This window comes from Pithys albifrons, chromosome 23 (assembly GCF_047495875.1).
Source record: "Pithys albifrons albifrons isolate INPA30051 chromosome 23, PitAlb_v1, whole genome shotgun sequence".
NCBI classification, from domain to species: domain Eukaryota; kingdom Metazoa; phylum Chordata; class Aves; order Passeriformes; family Thamnophilidae; genus Pithys; species Pithys albifrons.
This window is the reverse complement of record NC_092480.1, coordinates 3566542-3587711: the sequence shown is the minus strand read 5'-3', so window position 1 is coordinate 3587711 and position 21170 is coordinate 3566542. Positions and strand designations below refer to the sequence as shown.

At 48.9% G+C, this 21170-nt stretch overlaps 2 protein-coding genes across 2 annotated transcripts; both read right to left on the bottom strand.

The window, feature by feature from the left end:
* Positions 1-474: 474 nt before the first annotated feature.
* On the bottom strand, positions 475-9868 carry HMBS (hydroxymethylbilane synthase). The gene is made up of 13 exons (XM_071576088.1): positions 9682-9868; positions 8173-8245; positions 7015-7064; positions 6860-6915; positions 5836-5913; positions 5442-5519; positions 4984-5059; positions 3634-3747; positions 3100-3138; positions 1978-2097; positions 1701-1754; positions 1107-1193; positions 475-918 (listed from the first exon to the last, which is right to left on the bottom strand). Exons 1-13 carry the CDS (start codon positions 9844-9846, stop codon positions 745-747), a joined length of 1164 nt encoding a protein of 387 aa, XP_071432189.1. The 5' UTR covers positions 9847-9868; the 3' UTR covers positions 475-744.
* A 745-nt stretch (positions 9869-10613) lies between these two features.
* On the bottom strand, positions 10614-21123 carry VPS11 (VPS11 core subunit of CORVET and HOPS complexes). Its single transcript, XM_071576349.1, has 16 exons — positions 20951-21123; positions 20223-20371; positions 19931-20066; positions 18783-18946; positions 17967-18214; positions 17371-17572; positions 16949-17100; positions 15827-16013; positions 15348-15491; positions 14785-14973; positions 13754-13915; positions 13135-13274; positions 12657-12859; positions 11910-12081; positions 11574-11796; positions 10614-10890 (listed from the first exon to the last, which is right to left on the bottom strand). Exons 1-16 carry the CDS (start codon positions 21102-21104, stop codon positions 10726-10728), a joined length of 2790 nt encoding a protein of 929 aa, XP_071432450.1. The 5' UTR covers positions 21105-21123; the 3' UTR covers positions 10614-10725.
* Between the last annotated feature and the right edge of the window lie 47 nt (positions 21124-21170).

Here is a 21170-nt window from a genome sequence, read left to right as displayed (position 1 = left end):
CACTGCAACACACAAGCCCTGCTGAGGGTGGTAACCAAGTAGGGAGTGGAGGGAGCCACAGTTAAAGGAGGGAGCTGTTAAAAAAGGCAAAATAGCCCAGATTTGGGCTTTGCTTCAGATCCCCTTTGAGTGGCCAGTGTAGATGGACTGGCTCGGATGGCCCCTGTGGACAAGCACACCAGGGAAGCCACAATAGCTGTCCATTCCCTGATTTAATCCTGACCAATTGGCAAATCTGCATCTACCTGGTAATTGCAAACTTAATTTATCTTAACTGAGACAGGGTGGTGGTGGTATCTGTGCTACTTTACTAAAGAAACACTAAAAGGCAACCTAATGGGAGCAGAGCCTTCAGTGGCCCAGTGAGTGAACAGGCCCAAATTAAGGATTCACTCAGCACAGCATTTTAGTATTGGCACAGGTGAGTCTCCAGTTATAATTGTAACAACCACTTTGTTCCTATGTTGAACAGAACACAGACTTTTATTTTTAATTTTTTATTTTAACTTCCTAGCTACAAAAATCGTTGAAAATACCCCAGAGACACTTGGCAACTTAAGAGAGGGACGAAAGCCCTGAACAGCACAAACTACTCAAGTTAGTTAGCTTATTATTTCAGGTTTTTGCACCCAAACATCAGGCAAAGATTGGTGTGAATGTTTAAATAAGTGCCATCCCCCAGAGGATGATGGTGGAGCTGCAGAGCTGTAGCTGGAGGTGCAGCAGTCCTGGCCACGCCGAGGCTCAGCGGGCATCGTTGAGCTGCCTCGCCACGCTGAGGATGTGCTTTGCTCCCTTGCTCAGAAGCAAATTAGCCAGTTCAATACCCAGGTTCTCTGCAGCTTCCTGGGCCTTGCTAGGGACGTTCTTGGCTGTGACACCAACGTGCTGCACGTCGTCGTTGGGTCCATCTTCATTCTGCAAACACAAACACCTCAAGGTCAGGCAGCAGGGAGGAGCAGGCAAGGAATTTAGTGAAATCTGGTCTGAGGAGCCTCAGGAACACGGTGCTGTTACAGAACCAGATCAAAAGTAATCTGTTTCTAAAGGTCTGGGGTTTGTCATTCAGCTTGAGGTTTGAATTTTGAAGCCACTGGATCACACACCTGATGGGGGTAGTTCACACTGGTCTGCATGGTCTCCTTCAGGCTGTCGGATCCGTCCAAGCTGTAGACAGCTCCTGTCAGGTACAGCTTGGAAAGACAGAATGGATTAAAACCACATTAACAGACAGCCAACTACCCCCTTCTTTAAAAAAACCCACCCAACATACAAAGCTAAGTCTGGAGGGGAAGGATTTTGTCATGCAGTGGGATTAAAAAGAATAGCAGAACAATCCAAGAGAAGAATTCCCTGTTGGGGAAGACGCAACTTCCCAGAAAAGGCTGAATTTCTAGTTTCCCACCTCCTTAATCACACCCTATTGTCTAAAAACAGATCTGGTGGGGTCAGAAGTGAGACTCAGATCTCAGGGCAACACTACCTTAAAATAAGAAAGGGGAAATCTGGTATGTATTATGAGAGAATTTTCCAGAAGACAGTTTCAGTAGCCAGATCCATTGATGGAAGAGGCAAGTCAGGAGCCTCTCTGCCCTAAAGATACCTGCTGGAATTACCCTCAGTGAAGGATCAGGGAACATGCACACACTTGGAACAGGTTTTCAGAAAAAAACCCAGAGAAAAACCAAAGCACTCCTCACCTGGCCATCCTTCAGCAGGGTGTTGACAGCAACAGGGACGCTGCATCCACCTTCCTAAAACAAAAAGCTGCTGAAATTGGGGCTCCTACCCAGCACTTCCAAAGCCTCTGAGAAGTTTAGGCTGCACCTGCCTATCACTCTTCAGGCCCTTCTCAGTTCAGATCCTGCCTTTGCAGCTTTAGGGAAGTGTAACCCATTCCCCACACTATGGTCTCAAGTTAATTAGAGCAGCATTTATTTACTGCTGGGGGCAGGAGAGCAGGGACACCAGACCTACCAAACGCTTCATGAAGGCTCTCTCAGCAATGCAGCACAACACGGTGTCTGCATCGTGCAGGGCAGACACCATGCTCAGTATCTCTTGGTCTTTGGCTCGAACTTCCACTGCTAAGGCACCCTAGAAAAAAAAACACTCAACAAAATGTAGTAATTCTTCAGCTTCAAACATCTGTGTGTGCACTCAGCACTGACCACAAAACAAGTCAGAGCTCAAGCCCTTTGCACCAAGGGAGAGATGTTTACAGAAATGAATAACCAAACACTGCTGGGGCAGAGTCATCCTGGAGCAGCTGCTACGAACAAAAGATCAGAACTTAACCAGCCACCTCAGACCATTTTAGAGCCCATCTCAATTATGTCTGCATATACAGAAACACCCACCCTACCGTGCCTTTGGCATGACTAGGCTGGATAAATCCAAGGTTTACAACCCTTTCTCCAAAAGCATCAAGTGCTGAATGGGTGACAGTGACAAAACAATTATTTCCTGAATTGGATACAACAAGACAAGGGGATGAGGGGAAGGGTGGGGCACTGCACAGTAACTGACCAACACATGATCACAATCACTGTTTCAGACTGAACATGCAGGCTGGTCACCTGCAATCACAAATGGATCTGGTTTAGCAAGTTTGATACCAGCTGAGCAATCCTGCGTGAACTCGGCCACGCTCCCGGAACGGACAGAACTGTTGGCCCGCCCAGAAACAGGAGCACTCAGAATGTGCTCCAAGTGTTCCAGCTCCACCCTGCAGGAGTCAGGACACTGTGAGGGACAAGGATGGAGTGTCACAGGGCAAAGATGCTGTGGTGGCCTCGCACAATCATCCTGGTGGAGTGTAACACCAGCCCTGTCAGAACCTGCCCCACACCTGCCGTGTCACTGTGCACGTTCCCTTTCCCATTTACTGGGTTTCCATTACTGACAGAAATCAGTCTCTGAATAACAGAGCTGACTCCCATTCTTCCAAAAAGCATAATAGCCAACAAAAGAGATGGATGAGAGTTTTTGGCAGCCAACACACGAGAACTGTTCAGCAAAATTAAGCACTCAGACACACTGTGCTGCTGCTGGCTTTCAATACACACCATGGCTTAAAATACAGAAGTTTTACCACACCTGTCCAACAGCATATAGACAATCTTCAGGGCTCAGGAGCTGCAAGAAAGCAAAACCAGACTTAACTCAAGTTGCAGTGTTCAGAATCTAAGAAACAAGAGCCAAATTCTATGCCTAATACCAATTGATTGCACGTCAGACCAAAGAATTATCACCTCTCCCTTCCCACGCTCCAGTACTCAAGTGAGACAATGCCCTTTCCATCAACTGGACTGCAGCACTTTGTGGAACAGCCAGTCACAAGGAGCTGAGTTGCACAATGCCAGACGTGAGTGATGCAAAGTGCTGGGAGACAATCAGACCACAAACTGCTACTGAACCATGGAAAGCTGAACAGTATAAAATTCTCTATGAAGAAAAAAGTAACCAAAAAAGACCCCCAAAACTCCTCCCTGAAGCACCTCAAATCACAAGCTAACATGGCAATGCAGTCAGCAGACTGCATGCTTGCCTTGGACAGGGCAGCCACAAGGTCTGAAACACACCAGGTGATGGTTTAGCAGAGAACTGTATTTCCTGCTTTGCTGCTCCCACCTGGCCAATGCGGTTCTCCCAGCCCATCCTCTTCAGCCCAGCAGCAGCCAGGATGATGGCACTGAAGTCTTCCTTCTCATCCAGCTTCTTCAGGCGGGTATTTAAGTTCCCTCTCTGTAGAAGTGGTTAAGCAATCACAGGAACAGCAGGCAAACAGTCCCACAACCACCTGAGTATTTACAGACTGTACAGAATCCAACAGCCTCCAAATGAGGTCAGTACCACCCCAAAAGAAGTGCTAAATATGGACATTTTTCTTTAAATAGAATTTTGCCAAGCAATAGGACAAGGGGGCACGATGGGCTCAAGCTCTGACAGGGGAAATTTAACTTGGAGATGAGAAAAAAATTCTTTCCAGAGAGAGTGCTCAGGCATTGGAATGGCCTGTCCAGAGAGGGGGTGGATTCCCCATCCCTGGAGGTTTTTAAACTGAGCTTGGCCGTGGCACTGAGTGCCATGATCTGGTAAAGGGGCTGGAGTTGGACCAAGGGTTGGACTTGATGATCTCAGAGGTCTTTTCCAACCCAATCCATTCTATGATTATGGAATTAACATTCCATTATGGAATTAATATTCAAGCGCCGACAGCACATCATTTAAGTATTAACACCCAGCTCCTTCTGCACTGCCAAGAGCTCTGCTAGGCTCAGAGTAACAATGCCTTTTCTCAGGAGTTCAGCCATCCACATCAGAACCAGTGGTCCAAATCACAACCAGGGCTCCTGGCAACCCACTGGCATTTGGTCATACGCCTTGGACAAACACACGGGAGGCCCTGCCCTTGAAACACTGTGAAACACACAACCCACTGCACCCTGAGCCCCAGAGAGAGCACAGCTGGCCCCTTGTTCACAGCCCCATGAGAAATCAGAGGACAGAATGGCTACAGTGCCTCAGAACTGGGTGGCAGAGGGCAGGCCTGGAGGAAGCCAGGTGGGAGTTGGTCTGTTCTCCCAGGCACAGTAATAGGACAAGGGGGCACAATGGGCTCAAGCTCTGACAGGGGAAATTGAAGGTGGAGATCACAAAAAAATTCTTTCCAGAGGGAATGCTCAGGCATTGGAATGGGCTGCCCAGAGAGGGGGTGGATTCCCCATCCCTGGAAGTTTTAAACTGAGATTGTCCATGGCACTGAGTGCCATGATCTGGTAAAGGGACTGGAGTTGGACCAAGGGTTGGACTTGCTGATCTCGGAGGTCTTTTCCAACCCAATCCATTCTATGATTCTACGAAGCAGTTTGTTCTTGTAGGTCAGCTGGTACAAACCAGCCTTGAATGCAGACTTTGCATGAAGTTGTATTTTCCCCTTTGCAGCTTCCCCAGCTCCCACCTTTTGCCAGGAAAGGATACAATATCCCTGAATTCTAACTGAGGGAACTTCTTTTTGAGCTGAGCTGCTCTCCGAAGTGAACTGGTTCCAATCACACTGCAGGGAAAAACAGAATCAGTGAAATCCAGAATACTCTTACACCTCCAGCCAGAGGTACAACAGACCTTTCAAGGAAACAAAAGCTAACTTTTATATATATATATATATATATATATATATATATATATATATACACTGAAATGAAGATCTAAGAACCAGTCAATGATTTATATCTCCTTAGAAGAAAGAAAACCAGTTTCAGCACTCCCTCCTGCTGCTCTTCCCAGCTCGTGGGCACAGTGTAGAGTCTGTGGAACTCTCAGGAAAAGTTTTACTCTCAGCATAAAACCAACACAGGATAAGGCTCACTGACATGTTGCTGCAAAGTATCAACCCCCTTCTGTTTTCACACCTGCCTTCCCCTTCCTCTCCCACTCACCTTTTTTCAGGAAGGAGGTTCAACGTTTTTCCAGAGTTTTTGGGATGAAAGACAACAGCATCAAGTGGGTTTTCCCTTCTGCAAAGTAATGCAAGCACGGAATGAATGACACATCATTTAAGGGAAGGCTGTTAAGCTCAACAGTTCTGCTATCAGTCCCTGGAGGAACTGCCTCTGGCTCCAAAATACCTCACTGTCATTGGAAAAGAGGAATTTCCAGCACACCTGTTGGGTATGGAACACTAGGGCAGCTCTGGTCTTTCCTGTTTTGGAGATTATTTAAAGGGTGATGACACTTTGAACATCTAAAAGGACCTAAGCTGCCTCTGCCCTCCTTTACCAACGCTGTGAAATGCAAGTCCTTCAGAGAATCGAGCCTCAAGTCCACACTTACTTGCAGACAGCACCGATGGTAAAGCCAGGAGGAAGAGAAGTTGGCAGGTCCTTCAAGGAGTGAACCACAAGATCAACCCTAAAAATTAGAGGAGAGTAATCAGTGAACAGATGGTTGAGCTCATGTGGTGATCTACCAGAGGCCTGCAAGTCACCTACAGAAAAGCTTGAAGCCACTCTGGGAATTAATCTGGAGAAGAGGAAATTCAGGATTCCACAGCCAGAACTACTATAGAGTTCTGATGTTACTCCAAAAAAGCTAATTCACCTTCCTCTGTCTCTCTTTTCCCTTTGGGACAATGCCTTCCTCCCAGCAGAGATGAAAGACAGTTTACAAACCATTAAGCTGAATGAGGGGAAGATACTGGGGGGTGTTCACAAAGAGAGACTCACACCAATAGGCATCAGTCTCTGGATTATGCTCCAACCTGGAAGTGACAGTCACCCAAACTACAGGGCACCTGCTCCATCACATGGCAAGGGAACATCATTGTAAATTCCTGAGTCCCCAGGATATTTTCACCAACTTCACTGAAAATGGAGTATAATCATAGAATCATAGAGTGGATTGGGTTGGAAAAGACCTCTGAGATCATCGAGTCCAACCCTTGGTCCAACTCCAGTCCCTTTACCAGATCATGGCACTCAGTGCCATGGCCAAGCTCAGGTTAAAAACCTCCAGGGATGGGGAATCCACCCCCTCTCTGGGCAGCCCATTCCAATGCCTGATTAGCATGACAACAATAAACATGTTTTGCAAGATGTTACCACCACCAAGTAAGGTATTTTTAAAAGACCATACTCATAAGCAGGAATCAAAATGAAATTACAACCTAACTGGGGCAGACAAAATGACAAAACTCCAATTCAAAACATATGGCCTAAGCCCAGGGTAGAGAGAGAAAAGGGAAAGAAAGACAGGGACTTATCAAAGGAATTCTTTTTTTAGCCAGAGGTACCAGAACAGAAGGAAAGCAAATCACATATGCAGGAAAGACAAAGAAAGAAAAACAATAGGCTCTTACTCATTTCTTTCAAGAGCATTTTCCAACTCTTTGGTGAAGAGACTCTTCTCCCCAATCTGCACACAAATGGGAGAACATGAATCACAAGAGAAGCATCAGTCAATATAACTTCAAACTCAAACAGTTCTTGTATAGAGGAAGAAGAGATTCTTTACCTTGGAAAGTGCTGTATCCAAGATCTTGTCTCCAGTTGTTGACATGGCAACTGCTCAGAGACAGAACAGGTAAAACATGAGGCTCAGTGAGAGCACTGGGGCTGAAATCACCTACACACAGTGCAGTGTCTCACTCTGCTGGGGGAGCCCCACTCGGGTCAGTATTCCAGAATTTCTAGAAATACACTGCACTCAAGTGAAATGGAGACTTCTTCCCTGTCAGCCAAACCAAAGGGGAAAGGGGGCAGATTTGGCAAGAGCTGACCCAGTGGGAACTGCCACACTGTCTCTGAACACACATCCAGCAGTTCTCACTGCAAGGCTGAGCTCTCCCATTATTCCTGTTGAAAGCCTCGAGCCCCAGACCAGAAAATGCCCCTAATGCTTCATGGGGTGCAGCCAGAACAGCACCAGGTTTGCAAACACCATCCCCATCACACACTCAGTGCTTCAATCATTAAGAACCTCTGAAATCTGTGAGGATAAAAAAGGGTTTTTTTGAGATGAGAAAAGGCCTTTGGAGCTGCAGGCAGTGTCAGAGGCCTAAGAGTTGGTACCTTTTGGTACAGAAATGAGAACAATGAAACTTAACTTGTCCTGTGAGAAAAACCAGCAGGCTAGCAAAACCAAAATGAGATAAGGTGGTTTTGGGAGAAGCTCTCCATGAGAAAGGAATATTGAGGAGATACATTTCTCACAGGAGAGAGAACATCTGGGCAAACAGTGACATCCAATTAGAAGCTGTAATGAAGTTTAAGGACACTGCTATTCAACCAAGGGGAGGTGGGATTTTACAATATGTATTGTGTAACTTGTAGTTTAGAGTTGGCTTTTACCTTTTCCTATTTTTTTTCCCTCTTTCTTCATGGAGTGATTTAATAAAATATCTCGTGTGTGACACCTGCAAACTGTGCCCTCTCCTTTTTGGCTGCCACGACCTTCCCGTGTTCAACCACAGAAATCCATCTTTAACCACAGAAATCCATCTCTCTCCCCTGGAAGGAACCAGCAGCAGCAGCTGCTCAGACACACAACTGAATTCGTGCTGCACTCTTAGATAAGAGGGGCTGAATCCTCCTCTTTCTCCTCCTGAGTCTACACACAGCCCTTGCACACAGAGATAACCAACTGGCTGCTGCTGCATCCACAAGAACTCACCAATCTCAAAGTGCAGGTCAGGGTACAGCTCCCGGAGCATGGACACCACGCTGTCCGTCTGAATCCGGGCCAGCTGCAAGGAAGCAAAAAGTCCTAAGGAAAGGGCACGTTGTCCACAGGGGAGCTAAGGAGGCTTTGCTATTCTTCAACAGCCAGGCATGCATGCCCAGCACGTTCTCTGGAAATCAAGAGCATGAGAAATAGGTTGCCTCGAGGGAAATCACTCATAATTACAAACTCCTTGAACTGTGTGAACTCTGTTATGACCAGACCACTTCACTGAAGAACTTTTATTGGCCAAGTGGCACAACATTTCCCCATGTCCAGTGCTGTTGTGATCCCAGCACTGAATTTACCAAGTTAGGAAGAGTGACTGGAGCAGAATTCTGCAGATCAGGATTCTCATGCTTCTACTTGTTGTGTTTCACCTCTGTGGAACACGACTGCTTATCAGCAAGTGGTCAGAGAAGTCAGCAGAACCATCCTCCTGCTGCTCAGTGATGAAAGAACAAGTCACATTTCACACTGGGCAGTCTCCTGCTGTCTCTAAGAGCGTGAATTTAACCAATACTGGGAGTTTTGGGAGAAGCCAGTAGGATTTCACTGGAAAAACCTATAGTTACTGTCAAACACAAGTTACTCCTCCTCTGTAAGGACAGAGCTTTATTTAGAGGTTCTACACAAACCTTATATTGTCACATACAGCAAGCAACAAATCTCAAAGCAGTAAACTGCAGGAAGAGCATTCCTTTGCATGAGAACAGCAGAAACAAGTAAAATAAAACCAGGATCACACAGGGCATCATTCTGCACATGCAAGAAGCAGCAGACTCAAGCAGCTACAGGTGAGTTTCAGCTTTTCTCCCACGAGGGGCTTAGGATCCTTTTGTAATTAACTCAGGACTGTAGTTTCCTTACAGTAGGGAACTCTAAGTAGCTACTTCCCTTTGTAAAGGGCCCCAAGAGCCTCAGCCAGAAAACCAGGCAGCACGGCTATATCCCTTGCCCTGTGTCTCCCCAGAACGCCTTCGTGACAGCACAGAATTCTTCCTAGAACGTGCTGGCAGAAGGAGCGAGATTATCTCAGCACAAAGGTCCGAGGGTCGCTTATCTCCCTCTGCGAGGCTACGGCCCGGTGGGAGCGATACCCGCTCTATCTCCTGCGGTTCCTGCAGCCGCCAGCACCGGGGCCTGTCCCACAGGGGCTGCCCAGGCCTTGCGGCTCCCCCAGCCCCGGGAGGGACCCGCGGGCTCAGCCCGGGGCAGCGCTGCCAGGGCCGACCTTCCCAAACTTCACCCCGCAGTCCCAAGGACGGGGCATCACAACGCGCGGGCTGCGGGAGCTCAGCCCCTTCTCCCTCAGCCCTTTCCTCAGCTCAGCCCTTCCATCAGTCCCTTCTCCCTCACCCCCTTCCATCAGTCCCTTCTCCCTCCGCCCCTTCCCTCAGTCCTTCTCGCACCCCGCGGGCCCTGCACGGCCGGGCCGGGAGCGCTCCCACCGCTTCCTACCTGGCTCCGGCGGGTGCCCACGCGGACCGCCCTGCCGTCCACGCCGTTCTCGCCGCGCGGCTGCAGCGGCTCCGTGCCCGTCCCGCCGCTCCCCGCCCGGCCCCGGCCCCTGTCCCGGTTCCCATCCCCGTCCCCGCGGGGCTCGCCCGGGCCCGGCTCCGCCATCGCCGCCCGCGCGCCCGCGCCGGCCCCGGGACCGCCCTCGGGGGCCCCGCCCCCGCAAGACCACGCCCCCGCAAGACCACGCCCCCGCAAGACCACGCCCCCGCAAGACCACGCCCCCGCAAGACCACGCCCCCGCCAGACCACGCCCCGTCGTGGAAGGCCACGCCCCCTTCAGCGAAAAACCCCGCCCCTGCACACGGGCCCTCAGTCCGGCCCGCGGGGCCGGGGGGGACACAAAGGGGGCAATGCTGGTCTGTTCGGGCACTCCGCGGCCCGGATGGGTTATTGGGGCCCAGGGCCTGCCTGGGTGTGGCCACCCTGGTTTATTGGGGCTCAGGGCATGGCACTGCCTGGCCACACTGGTTTATTTGAGCCCAGGCCCTGGCTGGTTCACTGGGGGCCAGGCCCGAACTGGTTTATGGGAGCCCAGGGCACAGCCCTGCCCAGCCATGCTGGTTTACTGGGGCCCAGGGCCTGGCTGGTTTACTGGAGCCCAGGGTCTGGCACTGCCTGGCCACACTGGTTTATGGGAGCCCAGGGCACAGCCCTGCCCAGCCATGCTGGTTTACTGGGGCCCAGGGCCTGGCTGGTTTACTGGAGCCCAGGGTCTGGCACTGCCTGACCACACTGGTTTATGGGAGCCCAGGGCACAGCACTGCCCAGCCATGCTGGTTTACTGGGGCCCAGGTCACAGCACTGCCTGACCACACTGGTTTAGTGGAGCCCTGCCCAGCCACACTGGTTTATTGGAGCCCAGGGCATGGCACTGCCCAGCAATGCTGGTTTATTGGGACCAAGGGGTGAAGCCACACAGAGGTGCCCGAGGACACGGCAGGACCCTGTGCAAGCCGAGGGGACACAGGGACAGTGCGGGGCGGGTCAGGTGCTGCGCTTGGTGTGGATGAGCAGCTCCCGCTGCAGACCGGCCTCCAGCGTCGTGGCCGCCTTTCCCGAGGGCAGGTCTGTGATGAGCGTCAGCTTGTTGAAGACACCACGACCAAAGTAATCAGCAACAACGGAGAAGCCATCGTTGGAGCACTTGAGCTGGTGGACACACAGCAGCAGCATCAGCAAAAGCCTCCAGAGCCTTTTGCCTCCAGCCCCTTTCCTTTCCATGCCTGCACTCAGAGCATCTTTATCAGGGACAGGCCAGCCCATGGCACTCCCTGGCTCTTTGCTCACTCCATGCAAGGACTGCATGTAGCAGAGGAAGATTATGGATTTTCTGCCACTGGCCATTCCACCTCATGTTTCAACCCTATATCTGAGCCATGCACAGAGGAGATAATTAACAACTGAATTAAGCAGGAAGGTGGCAGCCTCAGCTGCTCTAGTTTCCACTTATATCCCATTCTCAACTTCACCACTTCATCTTTGGCAAATACAATATAGATGCAACATTTTGGTCCTGTCCCCATTCTGAACCACACAATTTTTTTTCCTTTCTTCCTAATTTGTTCTATACAACTTATTGACCAGCCATGACACTGACCAATAGGTCTCAACCCATCTGAGGGTCAGGTGAGAATGGATTCTTTCATCTGTGTAGAGCAGCAAGACCTCTTCATGCCCTCTACACAATGCAGTCACACTGGGGTCTAATGCCTCATTATTCACACTCAACATAACCTTGTTTACAAAATGCTTTCAAGCCTTCTCCTTTCCTACCAGCCTCCATGTGTCTGTAAATGAACCTAAACTGTTTATTACAGGCAATGTTACCCTACCTGATGCTGAAACTGGTCGTGCAGATCCCTCTTCTGCTCCTGGGCTCGGATCATGTCCATGACTTTGCGGTTTTCGGGCATGCACGTGGGACACTCCGAATCACTCTCGGAGTAGCTCTCAAAGCAGTGCTGGTGGAAGGAGTGACCACACAGGAAGTGGACTGAAGGCAGCTCCAATGCACTGGTGCAAATGCTACACTTGGTCTTCTGAAAGATCTTGGGACTGAGAGAATGACAAGATGGAGAGGCATAAGAAAGACAAACTCTCTTTTACCTTAATAAACCAGGAGTTCTATCCTTATATAGGACAAGACAAGACAGCACACACTCATGCACCTTGCTTTTAGCTCCTCAATCTCCTGGCGGATCCTTGTGGTTTCTTCTCGGTACTTCTGAATTCTCTGCTCATCCTGCTCTATCTGGCGGCTCTGCTTCTGCAGCTTGTTGACAAGATAATCCTTAATCACAGACAGGGTGGCTGTGGAGTTATGAGCCAGCGTCTGCACAACTGAGAGTGACCAAGATGTTAGTTTAAACACAAGCACAAAATGTGCAGCTACACTAGTCCTGACTGGGCAGACTGGGAAAGGCCACTTCAGGCAAAGACAGTTTGCATTCCTATGGAATTGGAGGAGCTCACTTAAAGACTTTCTTTCAGTCTGACCTCGTCCGGAAAAGGGCAACTGGGACCATGTCTGGATAGGTCAGACCAACAGGGACAAAGCAAGCACCTAGTAGGGGAGTGGATTCCAGCTCAACTTCCCCACCAAGACACAGGAGGACTTTCAGCTAGCCCCTCACTGCCTCACACTGAAAGAACAGAAATCATGTACAGACATCTCACTGACACTGCAGATCTTTTTTCCTAATTAGAGAGCTGTGACTGAAATAGTTTTTCCCTAAAGTACAGGGAATACTACTTCATATAGTGGGCTCCAACTTCATTGATTCATCTCCAATTTCTGATCTATACAGAGTGCTACAAATTAGTCTGGTCTGAGTATTTTTGTAGTTTGTTTTAGCTTGGGTTAGGGGTTTTTTTTAGGGGGTTGCTGTGGGTTGAATGCCACATGTCATTATTACCAAGCAGTGGAGGCATAAGGTTCTTGTTCTCGATGTGTTTCAGCACTGCAGCAACATATTCCTTGCAGTCCTCCTCCTTCCGTGCAAAGTAGCCCAGAGCCTGTTCCCACAGACAAGCCTCCTGGTCTCCATACAACTCACACACCTCAATCACCTTCTTGTACTGCTCATTCTGCATGTGGTAGTGCATGATCTGTTGGAAACTACGGGAGAAAGACTCATCAGCTGCCACAATGCATTTCTCCCTTTGAATTATTACAGAGACCTCAGGTTTTCACCCAGCCATGCAATCCCCAGACTCACCCCAAAGCCAGACAGGTCTGTCATTCACTCTCTATGTGACTGCCTTGCTCTAACAAGGTATTTCAGCTGAGCAATCATCCACTGTTCCCATCTTGAGACACTAAAGAGGTCACTACCACTGAAAGCATTTATGGCTCAGTGGGGGAAGGACTCTACTGACAAGAGCAACACTCACAGTTTGCCCTGCTCATAGAGGTAGAGGACACCATCCTTGAAATTGTGCATCTGACATAAGACCAAGGCCTTATCAAAAACTGTTTTGAACCTTCCACTCTTCAGGAGGGTGAGGGCTTCATTGTGCAGCTTCTCCTTGACCTACAGAGAAGGGGGAGAGGTCAAGGAGAGCAACACAGACACACACACACATACACACTATTTTCCACCAAGACCTGACAATCTGCAGCTCTTTCACAGAGGACAGTTTTGCTATTTGTTCTCTATCCCTCTTAAGAAAACATGACATGATTTTCCTTGCCCAAACAGCCATCATCCTCACAGCTCTAGGCAAGCAAATAGAGATACTTTTGTGGGTGAGGCATCTGCTCACAGAGGCTGTATTGTGTGGAATCTGTTCTTAAATGTGATTCACACAAAGCTAGTTCAGCCTGCTGAAAGAAGTATTCTCCCAGCTAGCAAGCTGCTTTCCCATTTCTGTGCCATTTGTCCAGCACAGCATATGTATTGCCTCATGTTATCAATGCCCAGCTGGAAAGGTCACAGGTTTGCAGGAATGCAAATAGGATTCAAAGACACCAAATCTGTCTCTCAAAACACAATGCTGGAGGAGCTCAAACCTGCTCATCTTGTTCATGTGCCCAGTTTTGGAGTCGAAGCTCCAGTAAAGTGTCATAGACACCCTGTGGAGAGTCAGCCTGAACCTCAGTCATGTGCTCCAGAAAAGCCTTCAGTTCTCGGGAGTTGTTTGCAAAGACTGGGATGAACTCCTCAGAACTGGCCTGTAACACAGACAGAAAAAGACAAGCACTTAGATCAGTCTAAGCTGGACTGATGCTTCCTTCCTGCCATGAGGAATGTTCATTTCCAGAGTCTGAGACACAACAGATACAGCACAACACAGGACACCAACTATGTCAGGAATCAGTTCTGGGCAATAACATTAAGTGGTCTCTTATTCCTGGGACTACCAGTACACCAGGACAGAGCTGCTCATAAATTCACAGAATAGCTTGGGTTGTAAGGGACCTTTGAAGGCCATCTAGTCCAATGCCCCTGCAATGAGCTGGGACATTTTCAATTAGATCAGGTTGCTCAGGACTCCATCCAACCTGACTTGAATATTCATTTCCAGGAATGGGGGCATCTACCACTTCTCTAGGCAACCTGGTCCAGTGTTTCACCACTTCATTGTAAAAACTTTCCTTCTTCTATCTAGTCTAAATCTGCCCTCTTTTAGTTTAAAACCATTACCTGTTGTCCCATCACAACAGTGTCTGCTAAAAGGTTTGTCCTCATCTCTCCTATAAGCCCCCTTTGAGTACTGAAAGGCTGCAGTGAGGTCTCCCTGGAGCCTCCTGTTTTCCAGGCTGGACAACCCCAACTCACTCAGCCTTTCCTCAGAGGAGAGGTGTTCCATCCCTCTGATCATTTCTGTAGCCCTCCTTTGGACCCTCCCACAGGGCCATGTCATTTCTGTGCTGAGGGCTGGACACTCCTGCAGGTGGGGTCTCACCTGAGCAGAGAATATTGAGGTATAACTCTCATTATACCTAAACCATCAGGCTGACATCACAAGCTGAGAAGCTCTCTCTTGCTGCAAAGCTACTACTGGAGAGCAACAACAACTCTCTGTCAACACAAATGGTACCTTTTTCCCTTCCAGCATCCCATGGCTGTCACTGTCCCCCGAGGGCCTGTAATCAGTGCACAGGACCTTCAGCAGCTCCGTGGTCTCATTAGGGACGTGGTGCATCAGGATTTTACCATAGCGCTTCATGTTACTCTCTGCCTGCTCAAAGGGCAGCTTTCCAATGTAGTGCAAAGCCTCCTGGTAGTTCTGTGGAGACAGCCAACAAAGCAGTCACAGCACATTGGCCTCTTCTCTCCACTCTGAGGTTAGGACAGAAAGCATTGAAGATGTGCTGTGAGTAAGCCACAAATACCATTTGCTCTGAATTATCACCTATTCCTGCTTGTTTTCCTCCTCAGGGAGGAACACTGGATGTGGCCTGGGGAAGAGATTTAGCTGAGTCCCTCAACAACAACTCTCCCCCCTCTTAAAGGGCACTGTAAAAAGCCACATCTGAAACAAAACAAGACCCTCTGATTTCCACCCCTACTCTACTACACAAATGGTATTCTCACTGCAGAGGAGGCTACAGAAGTGGTGTTCTCCCAAGCAAGAACACTGGAGCAGTTCTGTCTCCTCACCTTGATGTCCTCTAACTGGATTTTGAGGTACCACTCATGATGCTCGTGCTTCTCTGCCAGGTACACGGCGTGGGAGTAGTACCCTGCTTGGCGGAGCACCCTGATGGCCGTTTCCACATCAAAGCGCACCTCGCTGTCACTCGTCTCCAACAACAAAAGCACAAAGATGGTCCCTCAGAAACATTCCCACAGTCCAGGAGCAGCCATCAGTTATGTAAGAGGAGGAAAGCACAAGCAGGGACAACTCGAGCAGGGACAACTCGGTACCTCTCAGGCAAGGTCACACTCAGCCCCAGATGGCAAGCCAACCAAACTGAGAATGTAAGGAAGAGCTTGGGAATAAAGGAGCAAAGAAGGGACACTGAGTGGCAAATCCACTCTTTTCTCTCTTAATGGCCCTACAGGAGCCAATGTCAGTTCCCCTTTTGAATTATTATGATGACATAATAAAGTTGCACAATTTCACCTCTCCTTCATACCTTAATGAACTCTTCCAGTTTGGAGCTGTCTTTGAGTTTGGTGTAGCAATTCAGCAGAAGTGTAGTATGGTCTGCATTGGCCAGGGACTGCAGGTGGAGTGTCTGTAGGTAAGCAGTGAGGTTGTGGATACGCTGAGCATCCAGGAATTTTCGAATAACATAGGATGGTTCCAGCTTCCCTATAGTTCTGTGAGGGGAAGAGTCACGTTACAAGATACTGTATAACCATGAAGTCAAAATAAATGGAGTAATTAACAACACAGCACAGAGAAGCCTTAACTTCAGCAGGCACTAACCCACTGGGGATCACTCAGCTCTGCAACAACTAGTTATGGTGTAAGACCACCATGTGCACACAGAGAGATACAAAGGCCTCAATGAGGGCAACCATGACAGCAAACAAGGAGTTAATCCTCCTTTAAATGCAGCAGTGTGAAAACAGGCTAGGCTCTGACCACAGCAAACTGGAAATCCCGAAAAAAGAGGAAAAAAAGCTACATTTTCCTCCATTTCATTTGCATAACTCAAAGTCAGCTTTAAATGCTGATGTTCACGTGGAGCAGTTTAGCCACAGTTACCATGAGACTTAATGCAAGTCAACAGTAAAAATACATGTCAACTGTCACTAGACATTGGGGACCCAGAGGCTCAGTTCCACATTAACCCGAACACTGTGAGGCATCTTAAAAACTGAGCATGAAGTTTTCAGTAAGCCCCAAGCCCAGCCTGCTCCAAGTTTTAAAAAACACAAAGTGTTTTAAAACTGACATTGAACTGGGTGAGTATTTTCCAAGTGGTCAGATTGTATCATCCATCTTACCTAGAGCCATTCCTTCTTTCTAATGATGCCAGCATGCCCCATTCCATCCCAGTGTGGCTACATTACTCATGTTTAAGTATGATCAAAGCAAAGAACTTTATCCTAAGGTGTACAGAGCAATTTTCAAGCAATGCGTTCAAAGACTTTTAATCTCATTAAAATATTTTTCCCTGTGGGTAGAACTTTCACCTCAAGTCATGCTTTTTTTTGGCTTGGATTGGTTTTATTCCTGGGCTGAGACAGAAACCAAGGCCTCTGCAGCTCCCACCTGCACAACAACCCCCTGGCTCCACAGGACCTACCGGATGTACTGCTGGATGGCCCCATCGTGGTTCCCCTTGTTGTAGAGATGGTCCCCGTACTGCCGGAAAATCTCTGACAAACCATCACTGTCCAAGTGGTGGCTCTTGGCCAGGTTAATGGCCATCTCAAACAAGTTCTTTCTGAACAGCATCTGTTAAACACATGGTAAGAGCAGTGTGAGAGAAATACCACCCCACAAAGCAAGTTCAAATACACCTGGAACACAAGTTGTTTTTTCTTTTTAATGCATAAATGTGCTTGGGCTTTTAAATACCAGATGTCTTGTAACACTGTAATGCTGAAAAACTATTTATCTCACTTGTTATGTAACTCACTTGAATGGTTTAACTTTTCAATCTGCAGAGCCAGTACAATCTTGCAGACATAAGGCAGAGACTAATAAGAAAACAGATTTACATGCCTCGAGTTTGGTTTGTGTGTCCTTCTCCTGCAGCACATGGATCTTCCCATCTCTGGTCAGGACATACAGAGACCCCCACTCTGCCAAGACATCCACTATGTCCTCGAACACTGAGCTGTATGCAATGAATTTGTTGCACAAGTCATAGATATTCAGGACCTGTTTGTCTGAATTCTGTGCCTCACTCCCGGCAAACTCTGACCTGGAGAGCAGAAAAAGTTTTAGAAAACAAGAAGAGCATAACTTGAAATATTGATACCTGTGCCAGCTAGGGGTGTATAGAGAGCAAGACAAGCAGGGTTCACTTGGGGAATTAAACTAAACAGGCCAAGAGGCAAAACATTTCATTTATACACAAATTCCATCATCCTGTTATATTGAGAAATTCATAGGACTGGGAAAAATTCCCACTCATTCAGCTTAACTGTGCTGCCCTTGCAATGGGAGTTAATCTATAGATGGGTCTGGAACCTCAAAAGCCTCTGACAAAGTTGCAATTGGCCTCTAAGAGCAAAACTTCACAGGGAAGAAGGAAAAAGAGAGAAAGCAGGAAGCTGCAAGAGCAAAAAGAACTCATCTTTTCCAAGGAGCCCTACTTTGGGGAAGTCTTTCTGTCCTTGGAGACAATGATGAGGTACCCTCGGTACCAGTGAACAATCAGCTTCTGTCCCTCGAAGGCAAAGCAGGGGCCACGCTCGTCTGGCTGGTAAAGGTACACACACTCATTGCCTGCCACGATGAACTGCAGGTCCTGGGAGGGGTCGCTGAGGGAGGAGCAGCGCAATCCACAGCCGTGAGTGTCCAGCTCCAGGTGAGGATAATCCTTCACTGACAGCATGTAAGACTAGGGAGGAAATTCAAGTGTTTGGGGATCGCTCTGGCCTCGACTCTGACACCACTGAAATTTGCAAGTCAGAGTCATAGAATCATAGAATGGATTGGGTTGGAAAAGACCTCTGAGATCATCAAGTCCAACCCTTGGTCCAACTCCAGTCCCTTTACCAGATCATGGCACTCAGTGCCACGGCCAATCTCAGGTTGAAAACCTGCAGGGATGGGGAATCCACCCCCTCTCTGGGCAGCCCATTCCAATGCCTGAGCGCTCCCTCTGCAAAGAATTTTTTTCTGCTCTCCAACTTCAATTTCCCCTGGCAGAGCTTGAGCCCATTGTGCCCCCTTGTCCTACTGCTGAGTGCCTGGGAGAAGAGACCAACCCCCACCTGGCCAGAACTTCCCTGCAGGGAGTTCCAGACAGTGCTGAGGTCACCTCTGAGCCTCCTCTTCTCCAGGCTGAACACCCCCAGCTCCCTCAGCCTCTCCCCACAGCACTTGTGCTCCAGTCCCTTCTCCAGCCTCGTTGCTCTTCTCTTGACCTGCTCCAGCCCTCAATCTCTTTCCAACTGACCTCTCACCTGGATGTTCTCTGTGGTCACCACAAACAGATGGGTGGTTTTGCCAGACTGTCTGAAAGCCAGGCCAGTAACTGGGTAACTGCCTTCATGCAGGATCTGGGTCTTGCTGTGCCGGTCTCGAGTGATGTCTCCTTTAGTAAGAACAACACTCCCATCTGCAAAACCTGGTGAAGGGGACAGACTGAGCTATTACTGTCACAGCACACCTGAAATTTTACCCAGCATCAGTTAGGGCAGCTCCAGTCAGCAATGACACCTCTCACCAGCAGGGTATGAAGGGATGGCATTGCCACAGGTTGTCACATCAGCCTGTGCCAGACCACCTCCCACTGCCCCTGTTCCAGCTCAGAGCTGTCACACCCTGCACACAGGAGGGCACTGCTCAGCAAGGCTCAGCTTCTTTCCATGCACAAATTTCACACGCAGGTTAGTCCTGTTTGAGTCTGTGTTTTGTTCCATGAACAGCCTTCCCACCCCACACCTGTAACTATCATTTTAACTTATTCAAAACACACTGTAAAAAGACAAGAGGGAGGTTTTCTAAGGGCAAGGAAAATGTGGAGTTTTCACAGCCTGCCAACAGCCCCAGTGGTGTCAGCTGTCCCAGGGTGGAAGGGCACCACACACACAGGGAAGCTTTTTAATTTCAGTGCAGGGTCCACATAACCTTACAACATTACTGCTCTTAGTCCCTCAGATGCTGAGCAAGAAACATTACAAAGGAATGGTAAAATCCCAAAAGGTAAATAGGCTTATACAAAAAAAGGTTTCTACTGTTTTTTTCCTGAAAAAAACATCTCTGTAACATCAGGTATCACAAACCCTATGGCTTGTGCTGTACCAACAGAAGCTGAATTTGGAACCAGGTGCAGTAAATATGTAGCCTGACTGACTGACAGGGAAAGGGAACATCAGGCATCAGTTATTAGTGTAAAACACACAGACTCAAGCTAAATTTACAGATTTATGTTCTCAGGCTCTGTGACAGCACAAGACACACAATCTCCCTGGGAGAATAACACAGCTGTGTGAGAAGGAAATCCATCAGCATGTTCTGTGTTGATTTTTGTGTTATCTGTTCATTTTCTTTACATCTGAGTGAGGACTGCAATGCTTTCCTTAAGCTGTTACAGCTCAGTTTTACTCACCAATAGCCATGAAATTGAGATTCTCATGGACAGTCAGGCAGGACACAACTGTGGGCTTGTTCCCTGGTATTGCTGGAAAGATTCGTGTGCACAGAGGATTGCCACCATCTCTCTTCTCCAGGTTCCAGACTTTCACCTACAATCCAAAAAACTTGTGCTATTAGAAAGCCACGACCTGGTGTCAAATGTCACAGAGCCCAGAACAGGCAAGGTATTTACAGCAAGGAAAGAGATAATTGCAGGAGTCTTGAGAAGGACCCATATTACAAATGGACTTTCCTCTTTGACTTACCAAGGGGTTGATACCCTCTTCATCCTCCCCAACAGAGACCAAGATGCTGTGCTGCTTCAGCTGGTACAGGTGTGTAACCCTCAGCTTGTAAGCCTGGAAACTGCTCAGCTGAAGGGAGCGAGGCAGAAACCAAATCTGCCCTTCCATATTTAGAGCACAGTTAAGGCACATAAAGGGAAAAAAACAAACAAACAAACAAAAAAAACCTCCCCAAAACCCCACCCCTCCAATCACATCAGAACCAAACACCTGAATGCTTCTCACTGAGCCCTGGGAGGGGGGTCAGTAAACTCCTGTGCAGAATGGGCTTGGCACACCAACACAGCCAGCAGCGCTTTTGGGGTTGTTTTTAAAGCAGACAGGACAGAGAAGGGGAGAGCAGGGCAGGACAGAAGAGCAGGGCAGGACAGAACAGCAGGGCACAGAAAGGCAGAGCAGGACAGAGGAGGGGAGAGCAGAGCAGGACAGAAGGGCAGGGCAGGACAGAAGAGCAGGGCAGAACAGCAGGGCACAGAAAGGCAGAGCAGGACAGAGGAGCAGGGCACAGAAAGGCAGAGCAGGACAGAGGAGGGGAGAGCAGGGCAGGACAGAAGAGCAGGGCAGGACAGAAGAGCAGGGCAGGACAGAAGAGCAGGGCAGGACAGAAGGGCAGGGCACAGAAAGGCAGAGCAGGACAGAGAAGGGCAGGCCAGGACGCCGCCGCATCCCGCAGGCCGCAGGGAGGATATCCCCGAACACGAGGCTGCCCCGGCCCGAGTCGCAGACGGCGATGCCCGGGGGCAGCGCGAAGGGTTTGGCCGCGGCGCCATCGGGGCCCGGCGGCTCCTTCACGGTCTCCCTGTCGAAGAAGACGAAGCGGCGCCACTGCAGGTAGGCGGCCATGATGGGCGGGGCCAGCGCGGTCACGTGACAGAGACCACGCCCAGCGCGTCACGTGACACGGGCCCC